This window comes from Lycorma delicatula, chromosome 13 (assembly GCF_047948215.1).
Source record: "Lycorma delicatula isolate Av1 chromosome 13, ASM4794821v1, whole genome shotgun sequence".
NCBI classification, from domain to species: domain Eukaryota; kingdom Metazoa; phylum Arthropoda; class Insecta; order Hemiptera; family Fulgoridae; genus Lycorma; species Lycorma delicatula.
In genome coordinates this window covers 51,930,452-51,954,298 of record NC_134467.1, presented here as the reverse complement: position 1 = coordinate 51,954,298, position 23,847 = coordinate 51,930,452, and the positions used below count along the sequence as shown (strand labels likewise).

The window sequence follows — 23,847 nt, the reverse complement described above, 5'->3', positions numbered from 1 at the left end:
GAACGGTCGTACTCAGAATGTCCAAGACTACACTTCATTTACACTCACACATATGACCCTCATTCGTCCTCTGAGGTATTATTTAAACGGTAGTTACCGGAGGCTAAACAGGAAAAAGAAAAAAAAAGTCATATTGGCATACAACCGTCACGGATCTAATGGTATGGTCCGAAATTTAAGGGCTCCGCACTTACATTACACTGTCGTATAATAATTTGCACTACCCGGAATTCTTTTTTGGCAGTCGTGTTTTTTTAATTTTTAACAGATTTAAAACTTATGTTATCTCTTAGGATAATTTCGAAGTATATGTATGTTGTCTTTTTTATTTTAAACTATTTAAAACGTTTATTTTATGATGTAATAATTTTTTGTTTGTTGTACAACAAAAAAAAACATTTTATATTTCAGTATTTACACTGATGCTAATCTTTATGTTGGCATCATCGATCCGAACTATCTGTCCCGAATGGCCATTTACGAGTTTTATTTATATAATTAAAACTTTGTAGAAAGTCAATGTTAGTTGATCGTTGATATTCCTTATTTGTTTTTCCGATGTAAGAAATTGTGTTTATATAAATATTTAATGACTACACTTTTAATTGTAAAATATAACTTTTTGTCATCTGGAGTTATATTTCTTCTATTCTATTTTGTTTAGGTTATATATTAATAATTTATTTTGATTTTGATTTCCCTTCATCGTATGTTAAAGCGTTTATTGTTTTATCTTTTTAAGTGTGTAATATGTAACCGTTAATAGTTTTGTCCTCAGAGACAGTTTTATACGTATAAGTTTTAGATTACAATAATCCTTTTTCGTCAACGTCTAATATGTTTTCTTCAACTTTATGAATGTCATCATAAATATACATGGAAAATTATAGTAAGAGTTAAGAAGAAAAGGCTTTGTTAATGTTCCTTAAAAATTTTATACTTGGGTTGGAACAGCATGATGAAACTTGATTTACACCTTAAGTTATGGAACTTTATTATTTAAATTAACCACTGTATGAAAACTGGCTATGATTCTTCCTGTATGGTTTTCTGTGGTTAGTCGCAAATTTTAGCCACATTAGTGCATGTTTATTATTTTAATATAACAGAAGACTTTTTCATTTTATTTGTGCACAATGTAATTTGTTTTTCTTTACTATTATATAACATAAAGTAGTCAACTTCTCGTTCAAATGTTCTATAATTTTTCAAAAATTCAGGAAACAATTTTAATTGTAGATCTAATTTAATATTCGTTCAACAAATTTTTCTTTCAGTAACAACAAATTGAATTACAAAATTAAAAAAAAACTTATCAACATAATGCTTGTAGCCTATTTACAAATAAATGCATATATAAACAAAATCTTTTTTTTTAATGATTTTGTTTTTCCATACTACATTTTTAATAAAGATACTACCCAATTTTAAATTATATTCAGTCAGAGTTTAAGAGGAAATATCTTGAAAGTGAACTGTAAGATTTTTAAAAGTAAATGTAATTATTTATGGATTCAGTTTTTGTATTTTGATTTTGTTTCATATGAAGCATCTGAAGTACTTATTTTAAAATCAAGGGATAGCTGAAATGTAATTCCCACTGAAACATACCAAAGAAAATATTGCACAAAGCAATAGCTGCTGTCAGCTTATAACTCCCCTATTACTAGCATTCCAAAACTTTTAACTCATGAGCTTTCATTTACCAACAATCGCTATTGTTATGGAGTGATTACATTACATCAGATATTCAATGTGCAATATATGTATATGTTCCTTTGCAATATTGTAAGATAGACTAACTTGTGAATCTGGAGTACTGGCAGTATTCTAGGACTCTCCATACTCACTAGATTTGGCAACCTGTAATTTTCACTTCTTTCTGTAATAAAAGAGATATTATGGTTATTTGTTTCACCACATATGATGAACTGAAGAATGTAGTGAGGACATGAATCAAGAAAAGACTGCCAACATTCTTCATTGACTGAATGAGAAAACTCGTTCACCATGAGGAAAAAGGCGTAAATGAAAATGGTAAATACATGGAAAAGTAAATGTAAGCTTTTGACCAAATAAAATGTACTTTTATGCCATGTCACAGCCCCATGTTTGTTTTGATTTTCTTTCTTTTTTTGTGTGTGTTATGAGAAACTATGCGTTACATTTCAACCATTCCTAGTATAATTACTTTAACTGCAAACCAACTTTAGAAAAGTTAGCATTTCATTAAATAATTATCTAAATAATTTTTTTGAAATTTTCTTCAAATAAAATTCTGGTATACCAACTAGATTCACAGTTAGTAGTGTTAAGAATGCTATTTCACAGCTGTAGGTTTGATATGGTGGTACCACAACCTTACTAATTGAGGTATTTCAATAGTATGAAAAGAAGTGTATTGTCAATTGAAACAAAGACCTGTAAGAAATGTGTATTGTTTCCATAGACAGTTTCATAGCATGATTCAGCAAATACATTTTATGAAAAAGTAGTAAAAGAAAGTAATTTTTTATATCTCATCAGGAAACTTGCCAAATGGCAAAGTGCAAAACTGACCAATTTTTTTTGTTGGAATTTAACAGTTTTGACTGGATTCTTTAAGATCATCAAAAACTAGAATAAGAATTTTTGAAGACAGATTTCTAATCTCACAGGAAGTTGTCAAAATAAAAATTATTGTTTCAAATAAATTACACTGAGAAACATAATTTTTGTTTCCTAACATGCGATACATGATTTTAATCTCTTTTTGATGCTGAAAACTAATATGAACTCAGAATTCTTTCACCCAGCGTTTTTGAAAAAATTTTTAATTTTAATTAGGATTTTTTTTTCATTTTTCAGCTTATAGTTGGCATTTTAAGCTCTTATACTGTATTTTGTTAGTTCATTTTTTATTGTTTAACTTTGTTAACATAATTTGTAAGCTATAAATAAACAATACTAGACTAGTGCAGGTCAAAACATGTAGCTGAAAACACAGCTGTGTTGTTTGTATTAAGCACTGAATTTAGGAATGAATTAATTCTGTTCAGTCTTATTACTGTCTTAAGTTTATTATGTTTTTAAGTTTTCTGTCTTAAGTTTGACAGTGCAGTGTCATAATGTCTTGAAATTGTGTAAGTGATGCAGATACCTTTCGTTATGTATGTGGTGAGTTTACCGTAAAATCAAATAGAAAAATCATTACACCTTTAATTAAAAAACCATACCATTTATACTTTCAGTCTAAAATTGGTGATCAGGATAAGATGTGGGCTCCTCATATAGTATGCACTAACTTTTCTGTATATTTAAGAGGATGGCTGAAAGGTCCTCAAAAGACTTTGCCATTTGGTGAACCTATGGTTTGGCGTGAACCAAAGGATCATGCAGCCGATTGTTACATTTGTTTAACAAGTGTGTCTGGAATTTCTAAAAAATCTAAACATACTGTAAAATATCCTTCATTGCAATCTGCAATCAGGCCTGTACCTCACAGTGAAAATATTCCAGTTCCTGAGCTACCTGTGAATGTATGTTTCGAAAGCAGCGATGAAGAATCAGGCAGTACTGAAAAAGAGAACAATGCTTTTGATTTTGAATTATCTTACAATAAGCCAGATATTATATCACAAGGTGAATTAAATTACTCAGTTAGGGATTTAAATATATCAAAAAATCAAGCTGAGCTGTTTGGATCAAGAATGCAAGTGGGAATTAACTTTAAAAAAAATACAAAAATTAGATAAATACATAGATGTGTTCAAGTGTAGTTTAAAAGTGGTTCTACTACACAACAGAAACAAATATCCTTCGATACCAATCGCTTACGGTATTAATTTGAAAGAAACATGATGTAATGAAAGACATTCTTGAGAAAATAAGTTGTAAAAAACATAGCTGGAACATATGTGGTGATTTGAAAGTTATAGCTATTTCGTTAGGCAATACTAAGTAGATGTGTTTTCTTTGTGAATGGGACATCTGAGCTAGGGATAAACATTATGTTACCGAAGAGTGAAAAAACGAGACAACTCCAAATGGGAAAAATATTCATGAGCCCTTAGTTGAACCCAAAAAAATATTTTTACCCCCTCTCCATATCAAGCTAGAACTAATGAAAAATTTTGTAAAAGCAGTGAAGAAGGATAGTCCCAGATGTTTGTACATCGGGCAGAAATTTCCAAATGTAAGTGAAGGAAGAATTAAAGAAGGAATATTTGTTGGTATTTAAATAAGAGAATTGGGCAAAGATGATGTATTTAACTTAATGTTAAATAATGTAGAAAGTGCAGCTTGGACTTCATTTAAAGATGTTTGCAAAAATTTTCTCGGCAAACAAAAATCCAACAATTACCACAATATTATTAATCAACTTCTTACTTCATACAGAGCTGTGGGATGTAATATGTCTTTGAAAATAGTTTTCATTCACTCGTATCTGGATGTTTTCCCAGACAACCTCAGAGACATAAGTGATGAACACAGAGAACGTTTCCACCAATACATTTTGGTGATGGAAAGCCGTTATAAAGGTAAATGAAATATTAACATGCTAGCCGATTACTGTTTGACATTAATTCAGGATGTGCCTGAGGCTATTTATAAAAGAAAAGCATCAACGAAATCATTCTAACTCAAGTATGGCCATGCAAAATTGTAAATTGTATAGATTTTAACTATATTTTATATTTTCCATTAATTTTTTCTGAAGCGTAATTTATTTAAAACTAAGGGTGATAGAAAAATTTTACTGGCAGATCTATAATGTATGCAATTAAGAAATGGTATCACGCTTAGAGAAACATTAAAAATATATTTTTTGTCTATCAGTGTTATTTACTAATCTAATTAACTATTTTAACTAACATTCTCTACAAAATTAACTAAAGTTTATTCTCGCAATTCAAGGTTGCACATTTTCAATCAGTTTTCCCATGAAACTGAAATCTGCTGTTCTGTTTGGCAGCAGGTTTGTTGCTATTGCTGCTCTTTCCATCCCTGTCCCTAACCTTCTCATTTGTCCCTTTGTAGTTTTCAATGTTCTCTTCATCCTTCTCACTTCCTTTCTCCTTTACGTACCCTTCCGATGCAGTTATCAATACCACTTTCTGTAACCACATGTCCTGCCCTAATTGGTTTCTTTTCTTTTGTTTACTTTCTGCATAAGTACTCTTGCTTCATTAATCCTCTTCACTATTTTCTCATTCTTCACTTCATCGTTCATACATTTTTCATATCCACGTCTCAAAAGACTCAATCAAGTCCCTCTTCCTCTTCATCCATGCTTCACTTTCTTAATTGATGTAACATAATTAAACATAAGGCAACTCAAATTTTAGAATTATTGATTAAAAGAATGTACAATAAAGTAGAAAGATTTTCAAAATTGGGGCTCTGGTCTTTTTAATGTTTTTCATAAATGGAGTCTAATTTGTAATTTTATTTTTAAGGAAGTACATTACTAGGTGCTTTACACTATCTGCCCTAGTTATTCTTACGATTTTGTTTCATATGAAGCATTCGAAGTATAACCGGGCACACTAATGGTAGCTTTCTCTGAAACTTATTATGTATGTTTTACATAAATTTGTGTGGTAAAAATAATTGAGCTGCTTGTGTATTACCACTTTCATTTCAGTGGTAATATCGTGTTTATGTAACACTTGTATATATTTGGCTCATGAAGAAAGTATTGCGAAACCTCATCACTCGAAACATATAGGATTCTTTTTATTCTTGAGAATGACAGTTGTCATTTTTATTAGTGATAGGTATCTAATATCAGGTCATATCTTACTTGAATGTTATGTACAGTGTTGTGATGTACTTGGCAATATTATATATATATATATATATATATATATATATATATATATATATATGTACAGGGACTTGTTTTCATTATAAATACTTAAATTTTAACTTAGAATGTTTTTATTTTTGAAGATAATGGATGTACCTGTAAAGAATATCTACACATTTGAAGTTCTGCCCTCTAACAGTATCAGACTAGAAACTGAAGGTAATACCACAGAGGAAACTTTATGCTTGTTTTTACCACATCACCCGATTGAAGATGATATTTTTACGCCTGATTATGTAAGTTTAATTTGATTTATTTTTTTGTTGTTTTTTTTTTTGTCGTCATGTCGTGTGGGAAGTGTCATCATGTCGTTAAACTATAACATTAAATTGTTGATTTTATGTTTAAGGAAAGTGAATCTTTGCAAGTGAAAGAGGAGCCACTCGGTAATGGTTATGATAATTATGATGAACTAACAGATCCTCTTGCAATTGAAGGGACCAAATTAATTAAATCTGAAGATCATAAAATTAAAAATGAACCGGTAAGTTTTGCGCAAGTATTTTATAATGAAAGTGATGTATGAAGTTTTACTCACCCTCTCTGAGTGTATTCAATGGAGTAGTTATACGAATGAAACTTTGTGGATGCATGTAATATTAATTTTTTAAGTTGACTTCCATGCATTTTCTACTGTGTTTTGGTTTTTTCTTTAGTAATGTTTTAATTTAAAAGTTGAACTTGCAAGTACAGGGAGCATTATTGGCCCCCTGCATTAATACAGGGAGCATTATTGGCCCAAAGATTCTGCTGTTTCACTACAATAATGCACCTATACACCTGTGTTGAATTGTACCCGCAAAACTCAAAACTCCATGAAAAGTTATGCTTTGACAATAACATATGGATGCGTGTGCTGAATTCACCCGATTTAAGTGGTGTGTTCACCACTTAATTACTTCCTGTTCCCAAATCTGAAGAAATGGCTTGCTGGACAAAGATTCATTTCAAACGACGCAAAGGTGAGATAACTGCTTATTTTGCAGAGTTGATCAAATCACATATTGAAAATATTAAAAAGTTGGAAAATGTGTGTAAATGTATTGAATTGTAAGAGAGATAAAAAAAATTTCTGCGAAATCTTCGGTTTTCTTTATCAGGCCATGAATGTTCAGAACAACCCGCATATTTGTTTTCAATTAACTTATTAAATCTATCTTTTTTAGAATTAAATTTTACAAATGTGTTTGTCCTTAAGTACACTTAAGGATTTTTTATACTGGTTTTTTAGTATCCAAATCTTGGGATAATTTTTTGTTTGGATCGTAACTGTGTTACTTTACCTTTTTAAATTTTAGCAGTGAAAATCGTTGTAATAAAAACATTATCTCTCAGTGCTTAAAAAGTTAACAACATATTTAGATAAAATATCTATTGAAAAATTATATACTGTTATCGTTACGTTATCGTTATTATATACTGTTACACTATATACTGTTATATATTATAAAAATTTATTTTTTAAATGATTTTAAGAAGCAGTATTGCTAAATTGATATGTGAATAGAATTAAATAATAATAATAATAATCATACAATAGTTTATCACTTGAAAATAGTTAATTAAGTATACCGGTTTGAATATTGATTGTGTTTGGATGAAGCCAGTTTAATATATTAAGACAGGTGTGTTAGTCTTGAATTTTCTTCCTTGATTAATCTGTATAATCAGGTAACCAGGTAACACTATGGCTATGCACAAGTTATTTGTTGAAAATAAGTTCAACTAAAGTGTACCAGGAGATCAGACAAATTGGTTTTTGATAATATTTTGTATGCAATTATTATGAAGAAATAATAACAGAGTGATGAATTACTGCACTGTAAATTTAACAAAAATATCTTTTATTTTTGCATGTAACTATCACGAGACACTGTGCAAATTTACAAAGAGCTCCATTTAGATATAACTTGTTTTTTCCCATATCTCAAAGAAAAGATATATATTTTAAATTTACATAATTCCTTTCATTCTAAGGCTCATTACTCGCTAGGTGACTGAGTCGATATCAAGTGCAGAAACTCAAAGGTTAATATGAGCGGCTGCATACTTGTTCGTGGCGACTAAGATAACAGAGTAACTAGCTGGTTGCGTTTCTTATTTTTCTTAAGGAGAAATATAAGATCTACAATTAATATTCTTGCTACGATGTCAGTGTATTTAACAAATCATCAAATGATTTTATAGACATTCTCACAAAATTAAAAAAATTATTTTTATATTGTACAAAAAACATACTACACACATTCCTTTTCTGCAATGTTCTTCAGTAAAGTACGCGTCAATTTTTTTCATTTTTATTTTTTTATTTGTTAATTATTACAGCTGCTTCCTCTACGTCTGTTCTGCTGACCAGTTATGAAATACTAATAGATTCTAAGTGGCCGATTTGATCTCCTATAAAAACCTTAGTCATCGAAAAACGATTGCCTAGTATGTAATGAGCCTGAGTCACTATATCAAATACAACTAATCATACTGGAATGGACTACACATGCTATTATAAATATTTCCGTTAGCGTTAAGGAAACTGAAGTGTTTATTTTTGTTTTCTTCTTTTTTTAGTAAATTTGTATTTAAGATTAAATATTTTAGTTTTAATTGTAGATGCGCAAAACCTTATCAAATATTAGTTCAAAAAAAGCACACTGAATTACATGAGTTTATGTAGCCTATAATGTATTTAATACATTTAGTCAAATATTTTCTGTCAGCTTATTTTGTAACCAACATTTTGTATATTATGACATAAAACTGATAGCTTATTACATAATATTATCATTTAGCAATTTAATAATGGTTCAGTAATCGCAAACAATTTCCACGGTGGAGTGGTGCTTGTCATCCAGGATTCGAATCCCGGTTAGATATGACATTTTTCTCACACTACGAAATTTATTAACACAAATACATTTTGAATATAATTACAGAAAAATAGATAAAGCAAAGTTTGATCTGTTATAAAATACTTTAAGTGGTTTATTATTGTTGGACATACAAAAAGAGTTAGATTCCACTTTAAAAGAAATTTTCCCCCTTCATTTTCAGTGGTAAAAAAAGTGAGCTGCTGAATTTAAACGTCGTCATACATCTGTTCAAGATGATGAATGTTCTGGATACCAAAAAACCACTATGACTGATGAAATTGTCATAAAAAATGAAAATGCATTGCCATATTAAATGATATAACTCACACATTGCAACAAACGTCTCAATAAACCATGCCCACTACATTTTACACTTTTTTTTTTTTAGTATGAGAAAGCTTTTTGCTTCATGGGTGCCAAATCTGTTAAGATAGTATATACCGTATATGTTAATAACTAGTTAACTAAAACCACATTTGATTGAACACTACTCAAGGGTATTAAGACTTACTTAAACTAGATTCCACCCTGCTTCTTCAATGTTTTATAACAGTAGATGAAATATGAATTCACTCTTACATGCCAGAGACCAAACAGTAGATGGAAGCAGGTAAATAACAAAAAGAAAACTCTGTGATTTTTCTCTGCCAAAGAAAGAGAAAATTGTTTTATATGGAATAAAGGCATGGCTACGCTTTTTTGGGATCCTTATTGTGGATGTTAATAGACTACCTGTAAAAAGGTAGAACCATCTCCAGGGAGTATTATGCTGTACCAATGGACTGGTTGAAGGGTGCTATTCGGGCTAAACAAAACAAAGTGCTCTTTCACCACAATAATGAATCTGCATGCACATCTTGGATTGTTGCTGCAAAATTTTATGACCTACACTTCAAAATGCTACCTCATGCGCCATATTCACTATATTTGGCTTCCAGTAATTACATCCTCTTCCCAGACCTAAAGATGTCTGAACAAAGATTCACTTCAAATGTTAAAGTCTAAGCTGAAGCGACCACTTCATTTTCATACCTGGACAAATCGCATTGTACTTGAGAGTACTAAAAAAATTGAGAGTCATTGGTCTAAATGTATAAAATTGCAAGATGAATACATCAAAAAATAGTTTTAAAAATTTCTGAAAAATCTTGTTTCCTTTGTCAGTTTGAGAACTTTGCGAATGGGATCTTGTAATTTTGCCAAATCTTGACAGTGACTGTTGCTGGAGATTTTCATTCTGTCTTTTATAATAAATTATATATTTTTTTAAATAAGTTAATTTTTTATATAAGCTGTTGCTATTATTTTTGTATTTTAATTGCTTCTGTGCTTGCTCTTTTGTTTTCAAAGTACCACATCATCAGTGCCTGATTTTTTCATTAAGCTAGAATCGATAAATTTCTATGCTTCTTATAATGGAGCCGAATTATTAACTAAAACTTGAAATTACTATTTTATATTTAAATTGTTCGATTTGTTAACATACTTATATGACTATTTCCTAATGTTATTTGTTTGTTAATTATTCTCACAGAAATTAGATACTTCATTGAAAAACAAAACATCTTTGCAATTTAATTTTAACATTAATGAGGAGGTTGAAATTGAAGAAGATTGTTTACAAACAGTAAAGTTAGAGGAGATTGAATTAGCAAATCATGTGAGTAAAGTATTTACATTATGTTGCAGTTTATTCTGTTAAAAGTAATTGAAGATATGGAAAAAATACTATTACAATTGTTTAGTTTTTGCATTGGAGAATATTTTTGTTGTTCTGAAAGTTATTTACTATTAATGTTACAGATTAAAAAAAGATTATTAATGTTGTAGATAACGATTAAAAAAAATTTAAACATATTTGTTCACTTTTTGTAATGAACTCTATGTTTGTTAAATGTAAATATCTTTTACGCTACTGAATGAAGTGAAATTTCAAAATTTTAAAGCATTTAATGTGGATGTTTGTAAAAGAACTCCTTTATTTCAAAAAAATAAAATTGGTTAAAAAAAAAATAGAATTGGTTAAAAGCATCCGGTTTTCATATTTTTGTTCATCGTATTACCAAGTCTTTCATCGCAAATATTTGTCACGATTGGCACGACTATTGAGCTTAGGTCTGCAGTTTCATTGATCAGTCATGATGACATCTCAGCAAAATCTTATATGTGATTTTGTTTATCGAAACAAGAATTATTATAAACTTCAGGTTATCGAAGTGAATATGGCGGTGCTGCGCTTACAAATAAAACAATACTGTAGTAGTTTAATCAATTTAAGGAAATAGGCAGCATCTTAAAGGGGAAGTCACCAGGCAGGCTGTCCATATCTGAACAGAATATGAAACGGACCCGAACATCTTGTACGCATAGCCCAAAAAAGTCATTAGCAAGGTGCAGTTTAGAGTTTAGGCGCAGTGGAGTAGCTAAATCTAGTATGTACAAAGTGTAACTTTTACGTGAAATTAAACCCAATGACAAGTGAATAGGTTGGAGTTTGCAGCTTTAATACTTAACATCATTAATGAAAATAAGAACTACCTGAAAAATGTTGTGTTCTCAGAAGAGATGTGTGTTTCTTTGGAGATGTCATGTTTTCTACATTATCTGGTCAGTTTATCGACACAATTGCAGGATTTGGGGATTAGAGCCACCACATGATGTGACTCTTCCAAGTCAATGGTTGGTGCGCATTAAACAGTTTTAAAAAACTGCATTCAAATTTGCTTTCAAAATAGATGAATCAGAAGAGAATGGCTGATTGCCTGGCCACCAAGGAGCCCAGACATGATGCCACTAGATTTCTTTTTTTGGAGGCATGTGAAAATATTGTTTCCTTGGAGAAAATTCGTGACAACCACCTACAGGAGACTATTCTTATGACAGTAGCATCCATTATGCCCGACGTGCTGCTACGTACATGTGAAGAGCTGGACATGTGCAGGGAAACGATTGGTACACTTACTGAAGGGTATTAAACACCAAAAAACTTCAGAATTTACCCTTTCAGAATAATGTACTCATGTAAGTAATACTTTAAATACATTGCTGTTTAAATAATACTTAAAACCAATGAGTTCTTTTATAAACACTGTGTAATAAATATGTGATTTGCAAACAATCAGTTGGCATGATATACTTGTATTTCTACATTATTCCTATGCAATTACTAAAACTTTTATATATTCATGCATATTTATTTCTAAAATAAAAAATAACATAAGTTTAAGGGTTTGTTTAGTGCATTCAATGATTTGGAACAAGTAGATATTATTTCTGCTGAAAAATTGTATTTATTTCTTTCTTGGATTATTATAAAATTTGTAGAATGCTGTGAAGACGGTTGATTTGGGAACCTCCTCTTATTTTTAAAAATGTTAATAATCATATTAAAATGGATTAAAATTCCTTTTCATGATCACAATGGCTGTTGGAACAGAACTGCTAGCTGGTCTTAAAAAAATAAATTAAAACTGGATTGTCTATGGGCAGATTAATGTATCGCATTGATAACTGGACTTAATCCTTCCATGCCATATAACGTTTTTCCTGTCTGCTCTCCTGAGAGACTTGAATTTAATATGGTTTGGACTTTAAATTTCCTTCCTTTTAGCATGACAGTAGCAGTTATCTATAAAAGCATTGTATTAAGTAGTAAAGTTTATTAAGTGGAAAATATCTTATCACCAGCCATTTTTTGTTTGGTCGCTGAATACACCGTGAATATCTAGCGCATTGTACTGAGAATGTTGTTCCTCATTACTGACTGGCCTTAAGTTCTATTACTTGTTTTTTTAGAGCATTAATCTTTTATTACTTAGCTGCTGCATCTCAACCATAGCCCTCATTCGCAAATTAATAAAGGCCTCCATAATATGTGAACTAAATCAAGGTAATCATGATGCATAATCTTTAAGTTCTGATAAAGCTAACAGAAAACATAAGGAATGTTGTAACACTCTGTGTTTTCAATTTGGAAATTGATTTACAATGAGTTTCCGGAACCTTCTTTCTTGAGCTGTTCTCTTAGTTGCTTGTAGCTTGAAGAATTTTCACATCACCCATGATCCAGCCTACTAAATCCTCTGTGGTTTTCCTTTCAATCATTCCCCTGTGCCTCAGTATATTTCAAATTAGTAAATCTTATTTTTTTCGTTTTACAGAGGTTTCTGTTCACATTCATTTGTTTGAGTACCCCTTCATTAGTGATTTGTTTGTCTGTCTCTCTGATTTCTAACATTCAACTACAGCACCACATCTTGAAGGCTTCTAAATATTTTTTGTTTGGAGTTCCAACAGTCCAACCCTCATTCCAGTACAGTGCCTACACTCCACACATGTAGTTTAAGAAACCTTTTCTGTATTTCTAAATTAATGTTGTTGCACTTAGTAGCAGTTTTTTTTGTTGAGGCTATCTTTACTCGACTGATTCTTGTTTGTATATCTTTTGCTTCTACCGTCTGATATTATGATACTCCCTAAGAATTTAAATTTCTTGATTTTCTGTAAAGTTTCATATTTAACTTTTTCTTAAGTATCTCTTTCACAAACCAGTACTTTTGTTTTGACTTTATTGATTTTACGGTTATAGGTAATGTAGATATCTTGTCCATTTTTGAAATAGCATCATTCACATCATGCTCACTTCATTTCATGATTCTACATCAGCTGTAAATCTAAGCATGTCTATTTTTATCTCTTGGATTTTGATTTTTATGCTAATTCCTTCTCTTAATGCTTCTATTACTTCTTGAACGTAGGAGTTAAAAGAGAATTTGTTATAAGTTACTCTCTGGTCTTATCCCTTTCTTTATTGAAGCTTCCACTCTCCCATTCTGATTCTTTCCAAAGAATCAAGACAAAAGAATCACCTGGAACTTATATAAGGATAATATAAGATTATATAAGGATAATATAAGTAATATAGGATTATATAAGTCCTTATATAAGTTCCAAGTGATTCTTTTGTCTTGATTCTTTGTTTTTTCAATGTAGGAAACATATTCCACTTAACATTTATCAAATTCATTTTGGAGTCAATAAATGTAATAAAAACATTTTTACTTTTACTTAAAGTGTTTTGATAAAAACAGTCATATTGTTAGAATAGCTTCCCTTAAGCCTCTTTCTTTTTTGAAACCTAATTGGTCCTCGAATACCTATTCAGGGTATTAGTTCCACCACACCAGGGGAATCACCATCTCTCATATAGAGAAGATAACAACATTCCCATGTTGTTAACGTCAAAATGATATTTTTATGGTATAAATGAAATTATTTATATCTAGCTTTTTCCTCATGCGGTATTGATTTTAAAGACATTTATTGATTAAAAATTTGATTATTTTAAACAGTTCTCCAAAAATATTTGTAATAATGATGTTGCTACATGGTATTAACATTTTTTCTGCTCATTCTCTTATGTTTGTTGCTAGCAAATTATCTCAAAACTCGTATGCAATTTGTAATTGATTTTTTTAAAAAAATGTTATATCATTTTACAGATTGGAGAAACAATTGAGGAAAGAACAGAATACTTCGGGGTTAAATTACAAAATGTAGAAAAGAAACATTATGTTTGTAACTTTTGTCAGAAATATTTCAGCAGTCGTTATGCTCTGAAGAGACACCTTAATATACATACTAAAGAGAAAGATTATGTTTGCAATTTTTGTCAAAAGTCTTTTAATTTTAGTAGCGATTTAAAAAGACACCTTAATATACATGCTAAAGAGAAAGATTATATTTGCAATTTTTGTCAAAAGTCTTTTAATTTTAGTGGCGATTTAAAAAGACACCTAAATATTCATACTAAAGAAAAAAATTATGCTTGCAACTTTTGTCAGAAATCTTTTAATCAAAGTTCAGCTTTAAGGTTGCATCTTAATGTTCACACTAAAGAGAAAAATTACGTTTGTAATATTTGCCAAAAGTCTTTTAATCAAAGTTCAGCTTTAAGGTTACATCTTAATATTCACACTAAAGAGAAAAATTACATTTGTTATATTTGCCAAAAGTCTTTTAATCAAAATTCATCTTTGAAGACACACCTTTATATCCATACTAAAGAGAAAAATTACATTTGTAATTTTTGTCAGAAGTCGTTCAGTTGGCATTCTAATTTAAAGGAGCATATTAATATTCATACAAAAGAGAAAAATTATGTTTGTACATTTTGTGAAAAGTTATTCAATTTTAGTTCTGGACTTAGGATACATCTTAGCATCCATCATAAAGGAAAAAAGTATATCTGTAATTTTTGTCAGAAGTCTTTCAATCAAAGTTCTAATTTAAAGGTTCATCTTAATATTCATACAAATGAGAAAAAGTATGTTTGTAATTTTTGTGAAAAATCTTTCAATTTTAGTTCGGGTCTTCGAATACACTATAATATTCATCATAAAGAGGAAAAGCATTTATGTAATTTTGTAAACAATATTTTACGTCTCTTTCTCATTTAAAGGTACACCTAAATACCCATGCTAATAAGAAAACTTATTTCTGTAATGATTGTAAGAAATCCTTTACTCAGAAATTTAGCTTAATTAGACATATTAATAGTATTCATAAAAAAATATAAAGTAATTTTTGTTTTTGTGTTTTAATAACCCACCAGTTAAAAGCTGTAAATCAGCTGTTTGACAAAGTTACTTTTATAAAGATTAGAATACTAGACAGTGGATATCTGTGCATTTTTGTGGTAGGGGTTCAATTAACCACACATCTCAGGAATGTTTTTAGACACACATCTCAGACTGAGCCTGTGCAATCTCAGACTCATTTATAATGTATATATATTTATATATATATTTTATAATTTTTAAATTTATTTAAATGGTTACTTATATTTACTACATGTTTATTTATATGGTTACTTGCATTTCCTGTCATGGTCAGGGGATGTTTAGCTATTCAGAGCTCGCTTCACTAGCCCTTCCTGTCTAGCCAGGAGGCTCTTTCTCTTGGAGCCCTCTGTGTTCATTAAACTCATGCTTGTGAAAATAATAATAAACAAAAATTAAAGCCTGTTCAATTAATAAAAACTATTAGTGTTTTGTAATTTCTTCACCGTAACAGTTTTGTCAGTACAGGCCTTAACTTGGAGCGATCTAAGAATGCGGGTTTCAAAACAGTCCGCCCTAAAAGTATTAGTTACAACTGGTTATCTGTACTTGTAAATGTCAAAATGAATTTTGCCCGATTCTTATAGTTAGTTGACAAACACCGCTAGGAAGTGACCACACTTCGTTTCTTTCTTTTTTTTTAATTTATAACTGGAGGCAGATGCAGGCAGTTGTATCATACATACAGTATCAGTGGCTGTGTCGGTTGAGAAGCTGTGTCATACACCATCGCAGCCCTTAAAAAAATTGAAATTCCAAAAATTGTTCTCATATATATTTATCTGAAGAATGTTTGCAAGCCCCAATCTAGTGAATATCACATTTATTATGATTGGAAATGGGAAACATTTATGATTTGTTCAAATTTCTTTTTTACTTTCGCATTTTTTAAGGTTGAATTTAGAAAAATCTGGAAATTGTATTTTAAGAAATTTACACACATCAAAAATCAAGTTGATATCTTCATTTGTTATAGAGAAGTTATTAAGATGGTAAGTTTCATTGTTACGTTTTTAACCCTTTAGGACAAGTTGCTTTATAGGTATAGAGATATACATATGGAATAGAAAATAAATTAAAAAATTATTTACATCTTTTCAGTATTTCTATTAGTAAACGTCTTTGCATGTTATGTCTCCTCACCGGTTTCAAGTTAACAATTTTATCATCCCCTTCTTTTTTTTTTTATTGTAATGAGATATATTCTGTAAAGTTTTAAATAAAGAAAAAAGAAGAAAATTAAATGGCTACCAAACAATAATAAGGAATACTTACAACATAAATCATGTTTTCAACGAACATTTAGAAGCGTGGTTAATTTTCTTTGATGTTTTCAAAAATATCTTGTAGATTGTGGTAAAAAATCTTAATCATTCCCAGTGAACTGAAGTTCAGACCGTAGTTATATACGTCATTTTGAGATTTCCACTATAATCCCAGCCCTTGCTGTGATTTTTGTCCATCTGGACATCCAGATATTTTGTACATATAGAGGCAATTCTTCCACATTACTGATACTGAATATAATAGACTCCAGATTCCTTCTTACATAATAACCACTACTTTCATTTCCTCTGTTTGATGATGCAGCTCCTTGTCCTCTAGCCAATTGCTTTCCTTTCCATCTGTATGTTGCTCTGCTGAATGACTTCCATGCTGTGGCTCCAGTCATTACTACTTCCAAGTTGTCAGCAAAGACAAGTTAAAGGTCATCTTCATTTACAAAGAAAATATAATTCAAAATTAATCTTTGCAATACTGCATGAAGCCCCAGAATTGTCTAAGCCCGTGTTTATGAAAATCGTTTAGAATTCAGTGTTAAGTTACAATGTTTTATTCTAGCTGTTAATGTTAAAGCTGTTAGCTGTTAATTTTTGCTACGGTGAATAGTGTAAAGCTTTAGTTTCAGTATTATTATTTAAAATATTGGTAATCCTTATTTGACATAATTCTAAAATTTTAATGTAAATCTTTTGTGACCGTCTGATTAACCTTTTTTGTATCAGCTGTTGCCTGTAAATGTAACTTAGTTATTTATTTTTTGTTTGTTGTAATAATGAAAGTGATAAATATATTTTTGTAAATTACTAAGTTGTTATAATAAAATTTTAATTTTTCTTAAGGCTTATTTTTAATTTTATTCAAAATATTATGTAGTTTTATTCATTTAACTATAAATGTACCGTTTGATTAAATTAATATTGTACGAAGGATGTTTCTGTTATCAAAATTTGAGCAAAACAGAGAACATTTGATTTCATCAGGATTGTGCCAGTAAACACATCATAAGAGCAACGAAAGCATAGTTATCATAAGGGTGAGTTGTAAGAACTAGAGAATTTTTTATTTTCATTAAATTATTCTTGATATTAAGTGTATACTTAAGCCTCATTCACAATTTAATGGACAGAATTGACTTGAACACAAAAAAAAGAACACAAAAATTAAAAGATTAAAATATTAGAATTACTGTCGTATAGTCAAAATATGAAGTCAATAAAATAAAATAACTACATATGTATAAATATGACATCAATCAAGAATTAAAATTAAATTTAAAAATAAAATGAAATTTATACCATGTTACCTGGCCAGTCACTGTTATTTTTTCTAATTCTTTTATTTTTAAATGTAATTTTAATTTTTAATTCTTAATTGATGTCATATTTATATATATGCAGTTATTTTATTTTATTGACATCATATTTTGTATATATGATAGTAATTTAAATATTTTAATTTTATTCCAAAAGAAAAAAAAAAATATATAATTATTCTTTATTCCATAATACATATACAAAAAAGAATGTTTTTACAATATACAGTAACATATAACTATGATAACTGAAAAATATAAAAGTAACATTAATAAACTAATTTACAAAATTTCTCTTAAGTTAATTAAAATCACAATATCCTAAATTGTTAAGTTTGATATGTAATTTTATACACACACACACACATACACTTTACTGCTTATCTGAGAGGTATTTAGAGGCAAGAAGAAATGGGATTCTTCATATTTAAAAAAAAAATTAGCATTACGGTTTTTAATTTTTGTCTGCCATTTTGGATCAAACTTAATTTCTTAAATAGGAAGGTGGACATGATTTTGATTTAAAATTTTACAATAAAAACAACAGTGAAACCTGTTTTCTGTTAATGCCTTTGTTACAAGTATTCAAATGTGCATGACGGAAAAATCTGTTAACAGTAAAACAAGGTAAAAGTGCTGCAGTAATAATTTTATTGGATTTAAAATATATCAACCTTACCTTAAGGTAAGGGAACTTTAAATAACTTTGCTAAGAACAATTAATTTTAGCAAATGCTCTCCTATCTTAATATAATCTACTATTTGATATGACACGAAGCAAACATGGGAGGATGCAAATCAAAAATTGAATGAAAAGAGTGGCAGTTGTAGCGCTTCATTTTAAAGGACATTAAAAACAAAACCTTTAACATAAAAACCTTCAGGCTACAACAACTGTAATGAGAATAACAGCCATTTGATATTTTTTCACAGCTTGTTTCAAAGTGTGCAGTGGTACTGATTCTGAAATAAATATTATCTCCATAATAACAAAAAAAATAAAATTCAAGTTCAGTGCAAACATAATTAATGAAAAAAGCGCTTTTTGAATCCACAGATTCATCATCAGTTATTAAAATACTATCTCTGCAACGTGTTAGTTTTATCGTTTGTTAAAACTGATAACAATCGAGGTAAATGCATCGCCATAGATAGTATTTTAATAACTCAAGATGAATAAAAGTGCTTTTTATATAAACTGATAAGTTTGCATTCAGCTTGCTTCTAATTTATGTTTTGTTATTGTTATTTATTCATTGTATGATGCTGATTATTATGTGTAATATTATATATAGGTGTACACACAATATGCCAAATAAGTAATGAGATTGATATTTTTGCCAGGAACACTTTAAACAAATGCACCAAATTCGGTAACCATTTCACCCTCTAGATTGTGCTGAACATGCAGACGCTTTCATCATGTTGAATGATGAAAGCCAGTGTGTGCACAACAGCCTGAATGTAGTCTGCAAGTAGCGGCGGTCAAATGTAGCATCATGAATCAAAGAGCTGCGATAAAATTTTACTATAAATTAGGAAAAATGGCATCAGAAGTTTACAAAGATATTTTAAGTTCAACCTAAAGACAAAACATTAGAGTTTTGGAACGGCATGTAACATCGTCATCGAGGCAGAAGAAACTCAGGTTGCAGAAATCATGCATCAAGACAACGGTGATTGTTTTTTTTATGCTTCTGGAGCGATCCATCATGAATTTCTCCCTGAGGACACAATAGTAACCGGACAGTACTATTTACGAGTCGTACAACGTCTCTTTGCTAGCATACATCATCACAGGACGCATCTGTTCAAAGCAAGAGTTGGGTTCTTCATGGCAATTCACCTGCTCACTGCGCACTACCCGTGAAACAGTTTTTAGCTTCAAAACAGATTTGTGTGCTCAAACACCCACCCTATTCGCCTGATTTGGCACCTGCAGACTTTTTTCTATTTCTGAAAATTAAATGTGCTTTAAAAGGAGAATTTTTAGTGACACTGAGAACATCCAACGTGCTCTAACCGACAAACTGAAGAAGATACACAATCAGGATTTCCAGCATTCTTTCAACAAATTGTACGATCGATGTAAACATTGTGTGGAGGTGCAAGGGAACTCTGAATCCATGTAACTGCAAAATTAAAATAAAGTTCTTAGTTTTGATGTAATGCTAGTTGTCAAATTACTTATTTGGCACACTGTGTAGGTATTCATTTTAAGTGTGCCATCAACGGTGTATCATAAACCTGTGTTGTATTAAAAAATGTTATTAAAATTGAAGATGTTCATTTAATAATAGAATTAATTTGGCTGCAGTAATAGTAAATAAACTGCAAAGTTTTCAGATACGCCATTAAGATATTACTTAATTGTACTCAAAAGTTGAGGAAAAGTTCTTAGCTTTTCTAGCATATGAGATCCCAACAGCGGCACGTTTAAAAAGGAACATTCTATTTATATGTGTAATGGTGTCTCAATAAGAACTGATATTTTAATTAAGAAAAACTTACTCTTTTTCTCAACAATATTTAATAATTCTATTGTAATATAAGGTACAATGTAGGAGGTTAAATATGGAATAATATGTTGGTCAAGTGCACCGTGGTTCTGTCGGCAGTGTCCATTCTTTTTGTAAAATTTCCAAACACATATTTACATGTTTCTAAGCAGTTTCTTCAATACAGTGGTGAATTCCATTCTTCAACTCCAGGGACTGTCTGTGTGTTGTTGGCATATATGTTATCCTCAAATAACCCTGTAAAAAGTAATTGCAAGGTGTTAGATCACACGACCTTGCTGGCCAGTTCTGATCTCCAAATCAAGAAATCACACGATGAAAATTTGGTATACAATAATTGGATGGTGTGTTTTGTGTGACAGATTGCACCGTTCTGTTGGAAACATATATATTTGGTGTCCAATTTTGACAAAAAAAAATCCTCGAGCATTGCAAGCTAGCGAACAGCATTCACTGTAACAGTAACCCCGACCCAAATTTGCTTATATCATAAGTTTGTGGATACAGAATGCGTATAAACTACTTTTGGCTTTTCACTGCCCCAGATTCAATAATTTTGTTTATTCATGAAACCAATAAAGTGGAAACAGCCTCATTACTAAAGTCTTTTCCATTGAAATTGTCATGCACTTGGATGACGTATAATTCATTTTTTTTCAGCAAAATTATCTTTCACATATACAGAGATAAATACACATGAGTATTACATACAAATACATTTGGTTGATATTTACTTTATTTTTAATATAATAATTATGGATTAAATATTAGATGAAAATTGAATTATCTCCAGTAAGGATTTTAATTTTTATAATCGGTAAAATCTAATAAATAAAAATTGGGGAGATTAAAATTTTTCATAAAAATTAATGATGTGTAATTCATTTTGGTAATTACAGTCATTAATTTTTGCATATGTTGTTTTTTCCAAGCTTATTGTAAATATACAAAAAAATTACATTATTGTAGTTTTTGATTTTAAAATGAAAAATCAAAAAAGTTATTTATTTTCATTGCAGCGAGGGAAGTATTTTTAATTTGTATGAATACTCTTGTGCTTCTTTTTTTTTCTTTTTTGTATGATCCATATCTAATATTTATTATTCATGTTATTATTATATTAAAGAAATGTAATATGCAAGATGTAAAAAATGTAAGATCATTTTGAAGGATTTTTTACACAATATTTCATATTTTCGCTAGGGTTATCATAATTTGTTTAAGTGTTTATTTTCTGCCATTCAGAAAATAAAATTTCTAATTTTGGAAGTACTCTGAAACACGTCCTACTATGAATGTTTAGGTGGCAGTGGCTGGAAGGGTAGAAAATAACAATCAGATCAATTAGACGGTGTTAGATTATAGTTTTTTTTTAAAACTCTGGAACCATAGTTAGGTATTTTGCAGAGGATGAAATGAAATGGCAGTTTTGTAGTGTGTAAAACTGTCATGCCTGACTGGGATTTGAACATGGGACACACACATGAAAGGCTGAAACACTACTACTCACGCCACAGAGGGCGGCAGTAAGTTATTGTTTAATGAAATTAAACAAGTTGATATCCTAACGCTCACTAATCTCGTGTAATTAACCTTAAATATTAGATAATAATAATTGTCAATAATTGTAAACAATAATCAGTTATTTAGTCAGAAAATATTGTATATTAAATGTATACAGTACTGAATTATGAAATTTTTTGTGAGGATACTGTGTAACTTACAAGGGATGTAACTCTGATAAAAAGTGTTGTATTAACGTTTTATTGAGTTTATTTGTGAATCATTTCCATTAAAATGTAGTTATTAGAATACTGATAGTTGTGTCATAATTGACTTTTTATTCCCTTCTCATATGTTAAGAAAATTTCTTGTTATTATTACAAAATATAGGATGGTAGGTAACATTTAAAAACCCCACGACCCTATAACTTGGTTGCTCAAGGGATTAAGCGCATATTATTTTTCTTGTAAGAGATAGAAAGGGTCAACAAGTACTGCTTTGTCGAGGTGAAGCTTAATTCTAAGAATATGTATTAAATTAATTTCAAGTCCATCCAACAAAATTTTTAATTTGAAAGTTGTTAAAAAAAATTGACAGCTGTTGGCTTGCAGAAATGAGTGAAAAATGACATACATAACCCAACAGAAAATTATTTTATTTTTTTTTAATATATGAATAGGTTTTTTACTTTTGTAAAATTAAATGCAAAGTTTCTTATCGTTAAACTATTAAAATCCAATTTGTTCATAGTTCACATACCATCTAAATTCATAAACTATCTACAATGTCAACATCACTTGTCATAAAGTTGTTTTGCTAGTTGTAACTAATATTACTTTAATTACTTTCTCAGAAATTAATATTTTCTGGATCTATGGAAAACAGGCAAAATCAACTATTGACATACTTTCAAAAGTTTTCAAGAAATTTCTACTTAAGTTGATTAAAATCTTTTTACAAGAAAACAAACTAATATGCGACTATCACTGTGGCTTTCAAACAGATTATAATACCATCAAACAAATTTCTAGGGTGTTTGCTAATATTCAAGACAGCTTTAGACAAAAATCTGCTCTACCATTTTTCTTGATATCTGCCATGCCTTAAGATAAAGTGTGGCAGACTGGCCTTTTTAAAATTAATCAGCACCTACGTTTCAGTATTTTAACATTTTCAGTTCTTTTTTAAGTAATAGACGTTTCAAGGTTAAATTCCAGACTGAATCGTCTCCACTGTTTTTCATAACTGCAGGAATTGCTCAAGGAAGAGTATGCTACATACATTTCCAATATGCCTGGTTCCACCAACACTACAATAGCAGCTTTTACTAATGAACTTTTAAAAGCAATTCACGAGTCACTAGACACTACAGCGCAACATCTTCAAGAAAACAATGAAGCGTGGCAATAAAGTCCAGTGAAAATAAAAGTTCACCTGTTTCACTCTCGAAACAAATGTACATTTGTTTTGACATTCAGATTCTGCAAAACACTGGTATTCGCTTGGACAAAAGGGCCACATTTGGAAAAAAGAAAACAACTAAGTACTAATTTTTTTCATTTTTACTGGATTCTAAATTGAAACTCAAAATTATCTCTGAAAAATAACTTAATTAAAAGCCATCACTAATCCTATCTGGACTTATGGCAGCTAGTTACTAGGATTATTAACAGAATCCTACATAATTATATTATTTTTTCAATCCAAAGTTTTACATGCCATTACAAATTTAACTTTGTACATTACAAATAACTACGTCCATGACTCTCAACATACCTACAGTTACAGAAGAAATCGAAATTCAATAATCATGCAAATTTTCTAACAATTGACCGTTGAAACCATATGTGATACTTATTTCCTACTGACGTTTTTCTTTAAATTAAACAT

At 29.9% G+C, this 23,847-nt stretch overlaps 1 protein-coding gene across 1 annotated transcript; it reads left to right on the top strand.

Annotated features, from left to right (window-relative positions):
• The first annotated feature begins 1,907 nt into the window (after window positions 1-1,907).
• Window positions 1,908-15,575, top strand: LOC142333734 (uncharacterized). Its single transcript, XM_075381184.1, has 5 exons — window positions 1,908-2,037; window positions 5,935-6,087; window positions 6,201-6,335; window positions 10,253-10,378; window positions 14,220-15,575. The coding sequence occupies exons 1-5, from the start codon at window positions 2,029-2,031 to the stop codon at window positions 15,174-15,176; spliced, it is 1,380 nt and encodes a 459-aa protein (XP_075237299.1). The 5' UTR covers window positions 1,908-2,028; the 3' UTR covers window positions 15,177-15,575.
• Window positions 15,576-23,847: the final 8,272 nt, after the last annotated feature.